This window comes from Gadus macrocephalus, chromosome 17, assembly GCF_031168955.1.
Source record: "Gadus macrocephalus chromosome 17, ASM3116895v1".
NCBI lineage: Eukaryota > Metazoa > Chordata > Actinopteri > Gadiformes > Gadidae > Gadus > Gadus macrocephalus.
In genome coordinates this window covers 2141089-2160491 of record NC_082398.1, presented here as the reverse complement: position 1 = coordinate 2160491, position 19403 = coordinate 2141089, and the positions used below count along the sequence as shown (strand labels likewise).

Below are 19403 nucleotides of genomic sequence, written 5' to 3'. Positions count from 1 at the left end.
AACCCCACCGCCTCCGACAGTGATCTATGGGCCCGGGTGTGTGCGCGTGCACGTGCATACGTGCTTGTGTCCCTACCTGCTCGATGTCACGATGACCGAGTTCCGAGCGTAAACGTATTGTGCGTTCGAGTATTCTCTGCGAACCGACTCGGATCTCGGATCTGATGCCACGCCCACACTTCAAGCGTTTTATTATTTCGCTCGGTCGTTGGAGGAAAACATGGACGCCACCCGGAAAGCTGTTGTCGCGGTAGCATTGGCAGAGGACCAGGCGATCCAATATAAGTAGGCTATAGGCCATAGTCAAGTCAAGTCAAATGTATTTATATAGCACATTTAAATCAACAGTAGTTGACCAAAGTGCTGTACACAAATACAATATATTTGTGTACATAGGCAGAGATACGGACGCAGTAAGGTATTGCAGTAATACGAGTGATTGAAATTACCATTTAAACCACCAAAGGGGTCCAAGCACAATGAAAACAGTTCATACTTCAAGTCACAATGGGCGCAGCCATCTTGAATTCTGTCTCGGAATTTCGCTCGGTCACCACTGAGTTCAACCGAGATGGCGAGATCGCCGTCCGAGGAAAAGGGGCGTGTTTGTGCGTGTCGCTAGGCAACGTCCTCGGACCTCCGAGACGGATGGATAATAAAACGCACCATTAGCAACCCGATGCGATGCAGCGACACGAATATCACATCGCCACGTATTTAACACAGGAACAACACAATTGTGTCATCGCATTCTGGCTGCAGTCGCGACCGGACAGCCGGGTCACCGATCCTCCATTTTCCCTATCATGCGCCTTGGTAGCTAGCATACGGCTAGGTAGCTAGCATGTGGCTAGCGCCGCGGGGACAGCCTCACCTGTTCATACAGGGTCATGGCGAACTTCTGGTGGGTGATGCAGGAGCGGGAGGTGCAACTGTCCTTCTCCTTCTCCTCGGGGACGATGTGCAGGTGGATCTGCTGCAGGATGTTCTCCTGGAAGAACAGACGGGAAGAACCGGCTTAGGCACCTGTTTAGTAAAACCAGGAAACTTTACGTCTCTTTTGAACACTCGCTTTTTTGGACGCTTTTCCCGCTTGTCGTTGAAACGGAAATTTGCGCTTTAATTGCGAGGGAAGGGGAAATAGAATTACCGAAACTTCTTGAAACAATTATGCGGAATCGCTCGTAGTAGTTGATCGCTAGGCAACACCCTTGTTTTGTTAATGGGAAGCGATGATTCCAGTTAGGAAAAATGCACCGCTGGCATTCAGCATTGATAGGCAGTTCAACGTTACTATTTTTGAATAGTTAAAAGCTATCAAAGAAAAAACCTTTTTTATTGTGAAGTCTTTGTGGATTCCCTTGTATACTAAAACAGGTTGCAACGAAGTTAACCAGGGTGATTTCACAGACACTTAATCGACGTCTGTGTCAGTCTGTGGGTCATAAATCCAGGTGAGGGTCCGTCCAAAGCCAAGGCATTACCGGGATACTGCTCAAGAGCAAGGACCTGTGGAGGATTAATGTTCCCCATAAAAGACCCTTGGCGTTCGCACCCGAGCTCACCACAGACTCCAACAATGTTTGGATTAGCAGGGAGAAACCTCAGCACACACAGCGGGACGCAACAACCCCAGAGATGTTTTCATCTCAGCTTTAATTTAGGAACATTAAGCTTTTTGCAGATTTGACGCACAACAGGGGAGGCGAGAGATGGAATTTCTGTTTCTAATTAACTTTTCCCTTGTTTCAGATCCGCCTTCTGTATCATACAAACCTTGGTAATGAATAAGATGCTCCTATGAGTCGATGAAAGGGGAATGAAACAGAGGTTGCCCTGTATACATAACGTTCACAACAATGCAACGTGCTTCATGACATTAGCATCACGTTCCCAATGCCACAGCATCGCCAGCTAAAGTGAACATGAAAAATTCAGACAGTAGCAGTAAGGAATGACCAGAGGCCTGTCAGGCAGGCTCACACTGATAAGAAAGAGATGAACATCACACACACACACACACACACAGACAGAGAGAGAGACAGAGAGAGAGAGATTCAAAGACTATTGCAGGGCTTACATAACGTGCCATGCTGGGCTTTCCTGGGGCAGTGTCCATGGCGATGATGCGAGCAGAAAGAGGGGTGGGGGTGGTGGGGAGAGAAGGGCAGGGAGGGAATGGGGGGGGGGTAGGGGGAGGATGCTCTTGAAGTGCAGCCTCGGTGCAAGTTGGCAACAAGGCAAAACAAAACTAACAAACAAGCATCCACACACTCCCTTCACCCCCCCCGTCCTCTGGTTTCAACGGGAACTTACGAAGCACTCTGCGGCGTCGTCCATGAAGCCCAGCTGGAAGCGCTGCTCGTCCTTAAAGGTCTCGGCCAGGGCCAGCCGCAGGTTGTCCGAGGGCAGCGCTCGCTCCCGGCTGTGCTGGAACTGGGAGAAGATGACCTGCGCTCACAGAATGGGAGAAGAGGAAGGAGGAAAATGTTTAAAGAGCCAGGGCACGCAAAACTGCATGAGGTTCCAGCTGAAACAGTGGGTTGACTGGCTCTTTACATGTTGAATCTGTGAATTTCGACATTTTTTACGACATTTACATTTTACATTTAGGGCATTTAGCAGACGCTTTTATCCAAAGCGACTTACATCAGTTAATACACACATTGACACACCGACGGCAGAGTCAACCATGCAAGGCGACAGCCAGCTCGTCAGGAGCAGTTAGGGTTAAGTGTCTCAGGGACACATCGACACTCGACTAGCTAGGAGGAGCTAGGGATCGAACTAGCAACCTTTCGGTTACAAGACAACTGCTCTACCTCCTGAGCTAAGACGACCCAAGGAGTTAAATGGGAGTCACATTGTTTTGAAACGGCGTGAAGCACAACAAGCACGGGCGTGGCAGTGGCGGCTGTACTTTTCCGCTCTGATCTTCACTGTTCGTGACTCGAGCCTTTTTTTTTTGGGCCGTGAAAAGTTTAAAACATGATTTTGCACAGCCGTGACCTTTGGGCTTCACGCTTCATGTACAATATTCTCAGTATTATCAGAAGCTTTTGAAATTAAACAAGGGTAAACGTGTGTGTGTGTGTCTTTGTTTGTTATGGGTCTGTCTGTGTGTGCCTGTCTGTGTGTGCCTGTCTGTCAGTGTCTTTGCGTTCGCCTGTGTCTTTGTGTCCGTCTGTGTGTCTGCCTCTGTCTGCCTCTCTGTCTCCGTCTGCCTCTCTGTGTATCTGTCTGTGATCAATTATGCAGACGTCTCCGCCTCACCTTCAATGCGCAGAAGATGCAGGATTCCCCGAGACAGTAGTGTCCGGGCAGCTGTCGCAGGCTGCGTCTGAAGATGTCCAGCTGCCACAACACCTGAGCAGGAGGAACGCGCAGACACTTCAGTCGACAATGTTTGTTTTTCTCCTTTCCACGTTTTTTTATTTATCATCTAGAATAAATGCCAGGAAAGCTGTTGCATAATAAATTAACTAGCTTTTATAGTATCTTTAAGCGACGTGTCTAAAAGAGAAAAGTAGGTTCAAATGAACAGAACAAGCATGATTCATTGCCCATTAATAAATAGTTTGAATATGATACATTATATATTTACTTTTCATACTTTTTCAGTTGAAATGTGCTCGAGTGGAAAAATAACTATATTTAGATACATACATCTTGTTTTACTTTCCCCTTATTATAATGAGTTATGTGGGACAAACTAACTATTCAACTCTTCCCCTCTCATCTTTATTCTGGGACCAACTGCAAATCCACGTAATATGCTTAGTTTGGTCTTTGGGAAATAGAGGGATAAGGACAAGGTCATGGGGGGGGGGGGGGCTTCCCAGAGAAACCACGGCCTGCAGGGTCGGTACTATCATCACTGGACCACTCTGCCGTCGTTACCACGGCGACAGCTGACCCCGCCACGTGACTCACACTTCCCCTGGTGTGACCTCACTCCTGGGCTTACTGCCGCGGCCGACGGCGGCCGTGGTGAGCGTCATGCCCACTAGACCAACGAAGAAGAATAAGCTAGGAGGACCGGTGACTAAGCCTGACTCGGGGGTTTGTGACGGAGGGGAGGGGTTAGGGATGAGTCAGGGGTGGGTGACTCCGGTGTTCAAACACAAGGACGTCTCTCTCTCTCTCTCTCTCTCTCTCTCTCTCTCTCTCTCATTGTTGACATAAGGGCAAGTCTAACGAGAGCAAACTGGATTTTCTTGCACGACTGTATTATGCAATGGCTCTGGGTTGAAACACTGGAGGGGGCGGGGGGGGGGGATTGGGGGATTGTATTTATCGGTTTCAGATCCTCTACACTTCTGATGACGACCAATCCTCTGTTCTAGGTTCAAAGGGTGTAGTTAATGCCTTGCATGCCAGATTGTTCAAATGGTAACACTTCAGAATAAAAGGGTACGTTAATCAACGTATTTGTTGACATAAGTTGGTAAGCTTTCATTTATTTCATGAGCATAGGGGTTAGGCGCAGTCGGTTATACCTAACCCTATTCAATTATGTATACATTAATACCTTAGTTCAGTTAATGCTTATGACTCCATTTAATAATGTTAATTAATAGTAAATGAATGCACCCTTATTGTAAAGTCTTAACCTATAATTATAAGTACTTATATTTATTATATGAATTCATATAAGTATAACAACTATTTTGTATAATTGTATAATCAATTGTGTATTGTAGTCCATGTTCTGTTCATTGTCAAAGCGGCGAGGTCGTAACAGCCGACCCGTAACCCCCTCAAAGGGCCCACTGTGGGCCCACTGTGGACCCGGGTGGCGTGGGTACCAACAGCCAACCCGTAACGCCCTCAAAGGGCCCACTGTGGACCCGGGTGGCGTGGGTACTAACAGCCAACCCGTAACGCCCTCAAAGGGCCCACTGTGGACCCGGGTGGCGTGGGTACCAACAGCCGACCCGTAACGCCCTCAAAGGGCCCACTGTGGACCCACTGTGGACCCGGGTGGCGTGGGTACCAACAGCCAACCCGTAACCCCCTCAAAGGGCCCACTGTGGACCCGGGTGGCGTGGGTACCAACAGCCAACCCGTAACCCCCTCAAAGGGCCCACTGTGGACCCGGGTGGTGTGGGTACTAACAGCCAACCCGTAACCCCCTCAAAGGGCCCACTGTGGACCCGGGTGGCGTGGGTACTAACAGCCAACCCGTAACCCCCTCAAAGGGCCCACTGTGGACCCGGGTGGCGTGGGTACTAACAGCCAACCCGTAACGCCCTCAAAGGGCCCACTGTGGACCCGGGTGGCGTGGGTACCAACAGCCAACCAGTAACCCCCTCAAAGGGCCCACTGTGGACCCGGGTGGCGTGGGCTCGAGTCCCTACCTGCACTGCGCTGTTCAGGAAGCAGCTGTTCTGGCCCGGCTCGTTCAGCAGGCCCTTGGTGGGGGCCAGGGACAGCATGCTGCCCGCCTGGTACGAGTTGGCGAGTTTGCCCCCCGGCTTCCTGAAGAACTTCACCCATGCCATTGGATAGAGAGGTCCGCTTTCTTAACAAAAAAAATATTCCAAGAATAAAAGAAAAGACGGCTCTGTCGGGGATGTGGCGGTCCTTCCGCTGAGGAGGACGCCTCGGCACCCCTCCCCCTCAACCTCCCCCTTCCTCCCCCCTCCTGGGTTCCTGGTAGGAAGGGAAAGTCCTCGCCCAGCGGTCGGGGCTAGGTCACCCCACTGTCTGCAGCGACGGGCGGTGTACACATGGACCTCTAGTACTCCATCTTCACAGCGCAAGAGGGGGCTCCCGTCCGCGTAAAACGGTAGAATATTCTCAGAGTAAAATGAGATGAAATAAATCCAAAAACAAAAAAACTAAAATCCCCCCCCCCACCCCCCCACCCCCTGGCACTAAAAAAGGAAAAACTTTGATCTATGAATAGATCCCTCTTGCAGTGCGTCTATTCTCTCGTTCTACTGCTGGGGCGCATGGCTTTAAGATCTGCTGGGGAGGGACGGTGAATCCCAGGCAGGGAGGGGGTGGAGCCACGAGGCCTCTGTGAAGGACTCCATCAGTCAGAGCCGTTTCCACGGAGCAGGTCCTTCCCGGGGCATCGGATTGGCTAAAGCATCCAGGCGCTGCAACGGAGAGGGAAAGAAGAGTTTGAATTTGGGGTGGGAAATTGGGAATCACGGGGTACATCACGATATAACAGGCGATAAACGGCCCACGATGCAGCCAATATCGAGATGCAGTGATTCTGCCAGAGTCAATATATTGTTAGACAATTTAATAACGATAAATCACGATGTCTAACTATGAACACAAAATGACCGTGAAAAGGTAAAGTGCTGGATTTCGTTCTTTATTCCTAGTCCAAACAGAGTTTCTACTCGTCGTTGGCTAGTTAACTTCCGTTCAAGTTTCCCTCATTCATATGTCAACGCCACCAAGAGGAGCATCGATATTTGGCGCCGGTGTATCGACTCTGGTATCGCACGAAGAAGGGTGAAGATAAATTTCCGTATAGATATTTGGTCCAACCCCTAGTTTGAATACGCTGTATCAAAGTTAACCAATGGGAGAGAGTTTTCCATGATGACTAACTCTTTGCACTGTGCTTAGATTTCAAAGGAGGTCGTTTTGTTAGTTGTATGGCAGGTTTGATGTTATCAGGCATTAAAGTACTAGGGTTAGTACTTTAATGTTGTAGGTTAGATTGAACAGAGATAGCGTTTGGTTACACATTAACCTCGTCACTCACTCTGCACGGAATGTGTGTCAATAAACTTTTGTTTATATCCCAGAGCACATGATTACATGTTTTGTATTTAGTATAAATCCCACAAGAAAGCAATTACCCATAAGGTTTGTAGGCACTGGTAGGGTATGACAACAAATGCATATTTATTTATATCTCAAGCAACACAGTAAAATAAAATGATATTGTTATTAATCATCATTTAAAAAGTAATTTACAACACAAAAATGTTTTATCAAAGTAAGATCCACGTCTTAACAGTGTCACTCATGCCACAATGTATTCAATTAAAATTGAATAATTCAGAGCCAAATAAATTAAATCAGGGATAAACAGCGTGTTTCCTAAAACCAGACTCCAAACCCTGTTATGTTTATACCAAAAGGCTATTCAAAAAAAGGACAAGCGGTCTGAAGTCTCGACAAACGACTTCCGGCAAGGTTAGGATGAGCCAACTCTGGGAAGAGCATATGCACAAACAAAGGACCTTCCCTTCCATGACCGTCCCTGGAAAAAGAGTTTCACCCAAAACCAGCAGGGCAGCATACCGCATACGCCAGCGACACATTCCTAAGACGTTGTTTTTGGTGTTCCTGAAAGTGCAGCAGCCAGTCACAAACCTAGCCCGGTGACATTTGGAAACAGCATGTGTTTGTGGAATCATTTCTCTCTCTCGAGTGTACAACACAGTGTTACACTTTGCGACCGGACGCCATGGCAACAGCATTCCGAGGCGATCGGTTAGGCTTAGTGTTGCTTAAGGGCTGCTGTCTTTGGGATTAGCACCAGCGGCTGGACGGACAGGTAGAATAAGGCAGTCATTGCTTTTTCCACCCATCATTGCGAATGACAGCATCACCTATCGCGTTGTAACAAAGTTGTTCGACAAAGCGAAAATGCTTCTGTTTATACATGTCATTAACTATTTAAAATACTACTTTAACTCTCCTTCAACAACACTAAATAGGCCACTGCATTGCTATTGGTAAACTCATGGCACATAATTATGGCTCCCATTGCACTCCTGACCATTCCTGGAAGGAGGGATCTCCCACTATGCTTTCCACCTCAAGATTTCTTCCTTGCCTATTGGGAATTTTTTTTTTTTTTTTTTCTTGCCCTCTAGGGGGCTAGGGTGAGGGGGGTGTCATAAATATATGGCCTGTTAAGCCCTTTGAGATTGTACCTGTGGATAAGTGCTATACAAATACAATGTAATTGAAATAAAACGCATACAATTACAGTTAATAAAGCATATATCAACAACCTAATTTGATCCGACAGTATTTGGTCTACCTTCCGTCAAATCGGAAGCCGTTCTCCTCAACAGACACAAACAGAGGGACACATCCATTGTCTTTGGATTTTTCTGTGTTGAGCTCACTCTTACAACCGCAGTGATAAACATAGCTCTTCCATCCCAATTATACATCCTAGTTTATTTTACTTTCTCTATTCTCTACCGAATGATGGAAAATGTCCAATATCAGACGGCGCGGTTGAACATTATTAAGTGTAGCGCACAACAGTAGGGGAAAAGTTTTTGTGAATCAAAAAACCTCTCAGCAGAGGTCAACAGACCTCTGCTGCCAAGCCACACTAGCTACCTCAAAGGTGCATTCAGCCTGTGTAACCTGACCTAGCTAGGTCAGTTGACTGATCGCTAAAATGTGACACTTTTAGTGACACCTCATGTGCCTAATGAAATATAGAGCCATCAACCTGATGCCTTGTCATGGACAAAAACAATTTGGTCCCTTGTGTAGTAATGGCGCCATGTCTTGTGTTGCTGCGACTGCTCTGAATTTCTATTCAGAACTTGGCACCATGCTGAGCGCCATTAGCTTGTTGCTAGCGGAAGTGCAAGCATGGTTATACGCCCATATATGGGCACTTACAAGAAATATGATGTTAGGTAATGCAGGGGGGCTAGGGTGGGGTTAAAATCCCAGCTCAAAGGCCCGCGGTTCAATCCTTATGTGCCCACGCCGGCCTGCTACCTAATGAGCAGATAGGTTGCATCTCAATCCACTGCAAATCCTTTGAGATTAAAGTTTCCTTATCATCCCTTTTATAAGTGGGGTTACACAGTGCTGAAGAATCAGTTCAATACCACTTCACCATTATCTCCATGGTAATGATACAAAAAAGATAATGTGCTTGGCTTTCATTCTGGAGAGTATATTATATTCCTGCAGTATTCACCATTAAAACCACAGAAGAAGAAATGACCAAAAAAATAATAAGAATACAAATGGGAACTACAGTTGCAGAAGTTCCCTGAAACAAACTTACTAAATGAACAACAGAAGTCAGCACATTGCCAGACACATCTTTAGCGAGTGATCCTGGGCCATGTTTACCAAAGAGACCCACTTCACTGTCGTCCCCTCCACTCCTCAAGTGGAAAACACTAAGGCAAGCAGCTGAGATTAATCAGCCCCACAGCCTCTCAGCAGTTTCGACGGGTCCGTATGGCATCACAGACGTGGACGTCTCCCTCTCAAAGCCACAGGGAGCCCGCAATGCTCTAATTGATCCATCAGTGATCCCGTGATGGATAGCCATATTAAGAAGCGTTTAATAACCCCCTTTGATACGGGCTGGGCCACACCTCTCTGATGGATCGATCTGTCATAAACCGGAACAGTACTGGCTCCGTATGCGCGCGATGAATACATATGAAGACATTATGCGCCACGCCTCAAAAAGGACATTAGGAAATGGAGAAATCGTACGCGAAAGCGATAATAATCCAAATTGTTGTCATATCTTAACCACAAATGACCAATGACAAGTCTAGTGAGCATCAAAACATGCTGATGATTTCATATCGGTTTAATGGAGCTAGATTGCCTGTGTATTGCATAAGCACCACAAAATAAATTTCCAAAAGCTTGAAAATAGTAACTAAACTCAGGGAAGATGAGGAAAACGATGGTGACGGTCTACTGAAATAGGGAGCGGATCTATGTTCCCCGGGTCCTATGTTCCCCGCTTTGTATGTGACCGGGGAACACGGGACCCTGTGAGCAAATCTTTCTTTCGTAGGATGGTAGGGGCAAGTACCGCCTTATTCGCCTCTGATGCATTATATATTTCAACTGCCATAAACTAACAATAAAAATAAGATTTTCTGCTCTTTGATCTTTATGCTATAAAATGCAGCAGTGAATCCTATTTTGTTTCAGAAAAACGGTTCTGCTTCCTTATGATGCTACCATAGCGCTGTCAAAGATGCCAAATGCTTTCATGTTGTCGGTGGCTTAATTCACCATGATAATAATAAAACACATCCCCATTAGTTCTAACGTTGATGCGAGATCTAATCTCCTGTAGCAAACCACCAAACGTGCCCATTGGGGAGACAGGGCTTACAGTAGCTTCTCCAGAAGTGCTTTCAAGGCAGATCAATACATCATCCCATTGAGAGCTCACGCGCTGCCCACCTGCATGCCAGCCAAGAGGGCTTTCCCCCTGAAACCACTCCACCCCAGCCTCTCACACACCCTGTGGTGTGTAAGAGGTCCTCACCACACCACAGGCAACAACGGCATCAATAGATAATAGGGATGTTCTTCCAATAGTCATATCTTAAAATACGATTGGGTATCCAAAAAATTATCTGTGAAAAGCAAATAATATTGTATTATAAGTCCTTGCACAAATTATTTTTCCTTAGCATCATATAGCCTCTTACCATAGCCATCTTTGTTGTATACGGGGAAGGGGTTAACCTAGTGATTGATGGTGCTTGGCACTTGGTTCTATGAACATCCTTATTGTGCCGACAGCGATATATTGTTGTTTCTCTTTTGACAAATGTACTTACTCTAAGTCGCTTTGGATAAAAGCGTCTGCTAAATGCCCTAAATGTAAATGTTATAACAGATAAGAAAAGTCTTGAGTCAAAGGGGGGAGTGAGAAAAATAGCGAGCCAACCATCGACCTGCTAAAGAGACACTAATTAAATTAGCGGCCCACGTATAGTGCGGCAATCTTTTATTTTTAAGCACAACCGATGCAAACTCTGCACGCTGATCGACCCAGGTGAAAGGAGCAGATAATGAAGACGGCGTTTGGGTTGGCTAAAAATAGAAACACAACAGCTTTGAGGCAATACCGGCCGGCAGAGTGGTGGTCCCACACACACACACACACACACACACACACACACACACACACACACACACACACACACACACACACACACACACACACACACACACACACACACACACACACACACTTTATATGACCCGGGTCATTTACAAATGTCTACGGTCCATTACCTTGGGTCGCTATTTAAACTGATTATTACACCACCAAGTCAGAAAAGCAGAGAGAGGGGGTGGGCAAGGCCGGGCTGTTCTAAGGTTCAATGGGGTGGAAAAGAATCCCCCCCACATCCACACCCATGCCCCGCCCATCTCCAAATCAAAACACGTCTGCATTGTGTAATTGTTGCGACTATAAATCACCGCTGCAGTGGTGGCCAGAGACACTCCATATCAGTGTGTTTTGGTTGCCCATGGATTTTTCTCTATGACACACGTACGATACAGAAATAGAACAAGAGCCTATCAACCAACAACCATGTCTTTGCTTTGTGTTCAGCCGAAATAAAGGTCTTAGAAAGAAGGACAACCCTAGGGTTAACATTCACTAGTGACGGGGGGTGACCTTGCCACAAACCCCCAAACGACGGTAAACCTTGTTACACTCCCTACAGACGTACAGACGTACAGACCTACACACAGGGCTTCAGACCCCTGGGAAAAAACAATGCAGCGACCACCGTTTCCTGAGAGGGCTTCCTGCTCCAAGGGCCGCATGTGTGTGCGTGCATGTGTGTGCGTCCACAGCACACCACTTTCCACACACACACACACACACACACACACACACACTTTTTTGAAACTTACCAGGACACCCACTCCGCACTGAGTCAACCGCCACGCTTCCGCGCGACTCAGCCAACGGGAGGGGAAAGACGAGAGAGCACACATGTTCTTGGACCGGCGAGCAAAAACGAATTTAACTGAAACATAACAAACCACTAGTTGGCTCTTCAAACTGTTTTCTAGATGTCTCCGGACTCGGCGTGCCAGTAAATGTGGCCATGACACTGTCGTGCTGCTTCCCCCAATCCCCAGGATTCATTGAGTAGGCCTACCAAAAAAGCAGTTTAAGTCACGCCAAGAAAGTGACTCATTATAAAAGTCGGGAATCACAGCATGGAGTCATTCTGACTGTCCCTGCAGGAGCGTTCTTAATAAGTAGGCCTACTTCTGACTGAACAAACACTTTTATATTGTCTCAGTGACGGTTGCCTACTCTCAATGGCTGCACTAATCTTACAATCTAAAACATAAACAACACAATTCCTGCCTCTCTGATCCCAGAGTAAACCGTTACCACTCAAAACTAGTTTTACTGCATTTCTCCATATTTACCATAGTTGAAAACATTGTGACTTAATGTCCAGCCGCTCTTAAGGTAAAAGGACAAGCAGGAGGCTGAATACTTCTCCTTACACTAGGGTTCATGTCGCCATTCCATCACTAAAGTGCTGATTTGTGACAAGTGTGTCAAAAAGGCTATTATTGAATGCAGCGGCCTGCTCCACACATTCTCGTCACATTCTTGCCAACGGTTGAATGTACCATGCCGTAAACCTGTCAGAAAGGCAATAGGTTAGGTTTTATGTACATGGCTGGAATTGGCCACGTTTGGCTATAACAAAAATTTTGCGTTTTGCTTATTAGGTAAAAATAGGTTTTGATTATTTTAAAAAAGGCAGTTTCGCTCTTAAGTTCTGCGCTATGATTCTGTGTTGTCAGGGAGCGTCTCTTCATCTTAGGGCAGGATGCATTAAAATAGCAAAAATGTAAATCATATGTAAAAAAAAAAACTTAAAGGGCAGCGGACATTACAACACGGCACACAGCAGACATTTAAAACACAGCACACAGCAACAACCAGAAGTGGTGACAGCAAGTCAACAGCGAGCCCCTTAACCACACACTTCTCAACTTCTCAAACACCCAAGATGTTCACATCATCTCCCACTGCCATATATGTGTCAGCAATGGTAATACGGTCTTTTTCAGGTGTTTTGTAATCATAATTTTGCATTCATGAGTAACCATTCACCTCATCATCATAATGAGCTAGCCTGCGCTTCAGCATTCACCAAACCCAGGAGTCTGATCCAGTCCACAGCAACAGTTAAGCATCCCTACTCCGCTTACCGGACTCACAGCCGGCTCGAACGATCCCTGCTGTGGATATCAACCCTCATGCTGCACATTAACCCGTTGAAATGACAACACGGTGCCGAGGCTACCTGGTGTGTGTGGGCCTACCTGGCTTCCGTCTCACCTGAGTCTCAGGTGAGCATTTCCGCTGCGCGCGACGCGGATCCACACGTCGACAGAAGAAAAATCACTCCGGAAAAAGTTCAAAGTAAAAGCTCAAACTATTCACGCGGAAACACTCACCCCGTGATCAGTACCCGGGATGAACAACCTCCGCTGTGGACCCACTCAGGCGGCGGTAGAGGAGCGGGCGGGTGGGTTTCGGTGCGGGATCCCTCGAGCCATAGGTGGACGTCAAACAACAACAAGCGTCAAGTTTCGCGTCTGGGACAACTTCAAAATAAGAGTCTCCGCGCGTCTCCCAAACGACATCCTCCAAACATCCCGTCGGCGAAAACAACAATAGTAGTACTCCTCTTCCACCGGCTCGGTTCGCTCCCAGAGGCGGACGTTAGAGCCTGGTTCTCGGCGGCAGTGAGCTGTGAGCCGCGGCTGACTCTCCGGCACCTGAAACACTGGATCAGTGATCAGCGCGCAGAGCGGCGAGGTCAAACTCCGCCTCCCCGGAGCGCCGTGCGCCCTGCGCGGTCCCGCCTCCTGCGCGCCACGCGCACACACACACACACACACACACACACACACACACGCACACGCACACGCACACGCACATGCACACGCATACGCAGGCAAGCACGTATACGCAAACACATGGGCATGCACGCACGTACACGCACACACACACGCACACAAAAACACGAACACACGTACACTCACGCAGACACACGCACGCACGCACGCTACTTTACTTTCTATCTCGCCGTAGGAATAGTTGGTGGTGTTTGAGTCGGCTGTGAGTCGCCTCCTAGAAGTACGAGTTGAGTAAAACGATTTGCTTTGTTAATGATTATTGCATGAAATGAAACTAAGGAAAATAACAATTTAATCACCGTCGTACATGTATGTGATGAGTGTCACAAAGACGATTCAGATAGTCATGATGGAGAACAAATTTGATGCAAGATATACTCGTTATCCAAACGCCATCTGTCTGATCCGGTTGCATAAAGACCGAGATCAGCCTTAAGTTATTTTGCGTTCATAATTAGGGATGGACGGGATAACTTGTTGTTACGGTTCTATTTTAATGATATTTTAAATGACATTTATGATCTACCCTGCGTTCACACCAAAAGATGCAAAAAGTTGACGCGCGTCACGATCCCATTCAAAGTGAATGTAGAGACGCGTTGCTGCTTTGCTGCCGCAGCATTTGCTGCTAAGAAAACGGGCAGCAAAATTTGATTTGCGGCGCGTCAAAATCTGATTTGCAGCGCGGCATGCCCGTGCCCGCTGCACGGGCGGCGGGCGCGTTCACGTATTTTGCGGCGCGTCAAATGCTGCTCGAGTTGAAATATTTCAACTTTTCGGCAGCAAACGCGTGATGACAGCCAATCAGCGTTCAACAGCGTTGCCACCGAGGCGTTGCCACTGAGTGACAAGCCGTAACAGCCAATCAGTGTTACTTAAATGGAGGAGAAGATAATTGCAGTCTCCGCATACCCGGTGATCTTCAACACCACCGTGGCCAGTTACAAGTGTCCAATACATAGATATATATATAAGTATAAATGTCCAACCGATAGATCCTAGCACCGATCCTAGCTAGCAGGTCATCAAACTGGGCCGGAGTCAACCTCAAATAGCGCTGGAAGCGTTCGTCATCCAGACGGAGCTCCTGCAGAAGACGGTGAAATTCACCGAGCTCTGTACGGCTCCGAATGGTCTCATGAACCCATAAACGACGGGCATTCCGACGTCTCTCCCTCTTCCACAACAGGTAAAGACATGCAATGCTCGTAATGTCGACCATGGTTGTGAATGAATTCAGAAGCACCGCGGGAAAAACTTGCCGCGCATCAAAACTGCGGCGCAGCAAAACTTTTGCGGCGCAGCAAAACCTTTGACGCGCCGCAAAACCTTTGCCGCGCTGCAAAACTTTTGACGCGCCGCAAAACTTGATTTGCGGCGCCGCAAAACTTCGGCGGCAACGCGTTCGGGCAGCAAATGCATCTTTTGGTGTGAACGCATAGGATTAATGTGGAATGCACGTTCGAAGTTTTAATTCACTCCACAAAACCTTTGTCACGGTTTTATTTTTCACAGCTTTAATTAAACGCCTCTGTTGTAGGCCTACATCTTCAACAGTGTTAACAGGTGGTAAATGTGTGAGCATGATTTCTGTTCGATTGGACTGCAGCTTGAGGCTTTCCGACGGTTTAAGTGTTGTCTAGTAAACATAGCCATCTCATCATTTCAACTGACTGCACCAGGCTTTCTTCCAAACAAAGACATCTCTCAACACATGTCTGAAGTTGTTAGAAAATAGTGGGCTACTTGTAGTATATTATCCTTTAGCTATCTTTGTTGTATACACGGAATGAGTTAACCTAACAATCGTAAGCGCTTGACACTTGGTTCTATGAACATCCTTACTGTACAGACAGTGATATATTGTTGTTTCTCTTTCTTCTGACAAATGTAATTAGTGTAAGTCGCTTTGGATAAAAGCATCTGCTAAAGGCCCTGCATGTAAATGTAAATGGTAAGAACAACCAGAAACAGCAGGCAGTCAGACTTCAATCTGTTTTAATCCATAACATAGTTCAGATAACGCAGCACAATTTCCATAGGTTATTAAATATGAGTGTGAGTGTGTGTGGAAGTCAGACGCTGTGATGGACGGGTGTGTGGTGGGAGTGTATCAGAAAGGTTCAGTCCCTTTCCACCGGAAGTACTTAGAACGGCCCATCGACAAGACAATCACTTTTCCCAACGCACACACTTCCTGAGGAACCATAAACGGTTTCCTTTTTGGAATATGGAGCACGGGAACAACGACTATCTTTCATCTTAAGTGATTTGGCATCCCGTGCGTTGCACGTCCCTTACCGTTTTATAACTCGGCCGTTCTTCCGTTGGTAAATTTGAGTGTGGTGCGTTTCCCAGCCTTTTATGAAAGGCATTAGTGCACGTTTAGATGCTAATGCTTCTGGCACTACTCTACGATTTCTCTAAATTTGGTGAGGAGTAAATAAATAATAATAGAAAGCAAGGTGAATCGACCAGCGTGCTCCTTAAATACATAACACTTCTTTACGATCCGTGTCTGATTCCAATCTGCAAAAAAAATATTTATATCTATTGATTTACCTGTCTGTCTATCTATCTATCTATCTATCTATCTATCTATCTATCTATCTATCTATCTATCTATCTATCTATCTATCTATCTATCTATCTATCTATCTATCTATCTATCTATCTATCTATCTATCTATCTATCTCTGTCTTTCCATCTCACTCACACACACACACACACACACACACACACACACACACACACACACACACACACACACACACACACACACACACACACACACACACACACACACACACACACACACACACACACACACACACACAAGTCATTCCTCTTTCCACTGTCCTGTCTGTATTCACTACAATCCACAAAAGCCCATTCAAAATATACATTAAAAAACAAGCAACCTTTCTCAGCTGTATTCTGTTTCCATCCTCCACACTTCAGAGCGCCTGCCATCCAGAAGGCCCAGTCACTTCTGACCTCTTGCAGTGCTGTACAGATCCCAGCCCGTTTCGTACTCATGACGTGACCATGGTCGGGTTCTTCTGAATCTGCAAGCTTGCGCCGCGTCATCAATGCCACACACACACACCAGATGTCCAATACCGTTTGCAGCACTGCAGTCAGGGTGTTCACAGTTCACTGAGTGTGGCTGATGTGTACTATTAATGACCTCGACAGGAACACAGAAAACATGGCTCTATTGTTCTTTTATGTTCTTTAGCCGTGACTTTCACCCTAATGCCCTGGTGTCTGCTTGTCCTTCAAGTGTGGCAAATCTAGCAACTGCACGGGGCAAAGGGAGCGGTTAATGTTAGCTGCATGTGCGTAGGGAAAAGTTTGTGCGTCTGTATCAACTCATCCGATCCCCCATCTCTTTCAAGAAACTATAACAAAAATAATGACCTCCAACAGACAGTTCTGTTCACTATGGCAACGCCGCAATACCAGCACACCTGCAATCTTGTGCAGCTTTGATTCAATGGCAAAGGACGATTACAGAGGAGATGATTACAGAGAGTTGGCCAGCCTTGCAAGAAAATAAACAAACACTGTGAATTACACCGCAGACCTCCGACGAGAGCTGAACTCGGACCTTGAGAAAATGCTCCAATAAACAGACAAGATATTTACTAGAAACAAAGCACAAATAGTGTCCTCTGTATCCGCCTACACTATGAATGTAGCTGAGTCTTTTTTTGTCTGTTACAAAAATATCAGTTGTAGGACATTTGCGAGGAATTTCAGAAGTGGCGTTTTTTTCACTTGTTGGTATGGCGGATTTGTACCTTCAAAATGGAAACATTAACTTGACAAACAAAGTCACTTGTTGAATCACACTTAGTGTGCATGAAAGGGTGCACACATACATTACGTACATTATGGAATAAGCACATTTCACATGGAAGTAACAAAAGTAATATTGTACAGGAAAAAACATAGTTGTCGTTGCTAATGTTATTCTGACTCTCGGAGTCGGGTGTCTGCAAAACTGGGTTTGAGTGAAACCACACATCCTCTGCTAACAAAATATGCGTATTCTGAATGGCTTCTCACCAGGAGGCAAATAGAAAACGCCACAACACAAACCTGAATGCCCTGTCGTTACGTAAGAGATTAGACGTGTCGGAGAGCCACAATGTGTGTTTGTGTGTGTGTTTGTGTGTGTGTGTTAGTACCTGCATGTGTGTGCGTGTGTTGGGGGAGGGGGGGTAGATTTGTGTGTTTGTGTCTGTGTGTGTGCGTGTGTGTCTATTTGTGTGTGTGTGTGTGTGTGTTTGGTGTGCCCACATAAAACAATGTTTTTGAAGCGACACGCACCCTTTTCAACCAGGGATTAAAAGGCCTGTAATGTCAAGGTACCCGAGTTAAACTACTCCTCTGGTTTCCTTTGTGTGTGTGTGTGTGTGTGTGTGTGTGTGTGTGTGTGTGTGTGTGTGTGTGTGTGTGTGTGTGTGTGTGTGTGTGTGTGTGTGTGTGTGTGTGTGTGTGTGTGTGTGTGTGTGTGTGTAAGGGTGGCATGTGCCTTTTGTGTGATAATAACTTATGCACATTTCTCTTGGAATTATGTTTCATAGCATTACACTGCATCTTAAAGCATTCAAATATATTACATTATTGCAATAATCACGTTGAAAAAAAACACAATGTTGAGGTTTACACAGAAGAATGTGTACAAATCAAACAATTGTAGCGGCTTAAAGTCTTTCTTTTGAATAGGAACATTTTGTATTTCAAATAGGAATATGAACACCCACCAAACAATTAGCATGCCTCTTTAAGTATTGTTTAAATGGGAACATTGAAGTGTTAGCTGGAATCGAATCACATTTAAACCCATAATAACAGAGGGGCGGCACGAACGCCAGTATTACATTCCTGCAGAGAACTGAACCAAAAGCCTGATTTAGAAAAACACTGCCCAAAAACTAACACTGATTCCCATCAACGTCTCCTATAATAACGTCTAAATTTCTTTATTTTATACTTTATTTCACTAACCACGTTGAAGGATTGCTCTTACATTCACACATAAAAAACTGGATGACATAAGCATCATTTTCTGGCAGCGGGACATTCTACATTAGCGTTGGAGCGCAGCCAATGGATGACTATGATATATTCTGCTGCTGTGCTCGCTGTATCCGTGGGAGCCGAGGCGCAAGTCGCAAGCATGCATGCCCCACCTCACCACCACCACCACCACCACCACCACCACCACCAAGGACGAGCCTAAGTGCGCTCTGTTTGTCGGCGTTAACACTGCCAGTCCACACTGTGTGTGTTGGTTTTCTTGGACTGTATTTTTCTGCATGCGCATGCTCTCCTCCTCATCCGCGTGCATTGTGGGGCCGCTTGTTCACTTGTTGTTTTTTCAGCACTGCTAAAGTAAGGATGGTCGTTACGTCAGACACAAGACTTTGTTGCAGAGTCGGTCGTCGCTGTCAGCTGTCCAGTGTTCCCGGTTGAACTTGAAGTTAATGCACGGTTGGGTCGTCCCGTAATAACGATTGTTGGGAAGAAGGCCGGGGTTGGGGAGGATCATTCGGCCCCGGTCCCTAGAGTCGAAGCTCACAGACCAGCAGGTGACGGTGTGAGAGTACATTGTTAATTGGTCCCAGGGGCCGTATCCATGTGTACTACTCAACACGTTCAACAACATAAAGCGGCCCTCTGCAGACTTATG

General features: G+C 46.3%; 1 protein-coding gene across 5 annotated transcripts in view; it reads right to left on the bottom strand.

Annotated features, from left to right (window-relative positions):
- LOC132445650 (inactive ubiquitin carboxyl-terminal hydrolase 53) overlaps positions 1–13584 on the bottom strand; it is a 39629-nt gene extending 26045 nt beyond the window's left edge. For 2 of the 5 annotated variants that reach the window (XM_060035733.1, XM_060035738.1), the window contains exons 1-5: positions 13099–13584; positions 5361–6107; positions 3274–3366; positions 2317–2451; positions 875–991 (exon numbers count right to left, since the gene is read on the bottom strand). In XM_060035733.1, the coding sequence (XP_059891716.1) occupies positions 875–991; positions 2317–2451; positions 3274–3366; positions 5361–5504 (489 nt within the window). In that variant the 5' untranslated portion in view covers positions 5505–6107; positions 13099–13584. Of the gene's footprint in view, positions 1–874; positions 992–2316; positions 2452–3273; positions 3367–5360; positions 6108–11655; positions 13078–13098 lie in introns of those variants that run through there. The other 3 variants (XM_060035735.1, XM_060035734.1, XM_060035737.1) reach the window with 3 other exon arrangements.
- Between the last annotated feature and the right edge of the window lie 5819 nt (positions 13585–19403).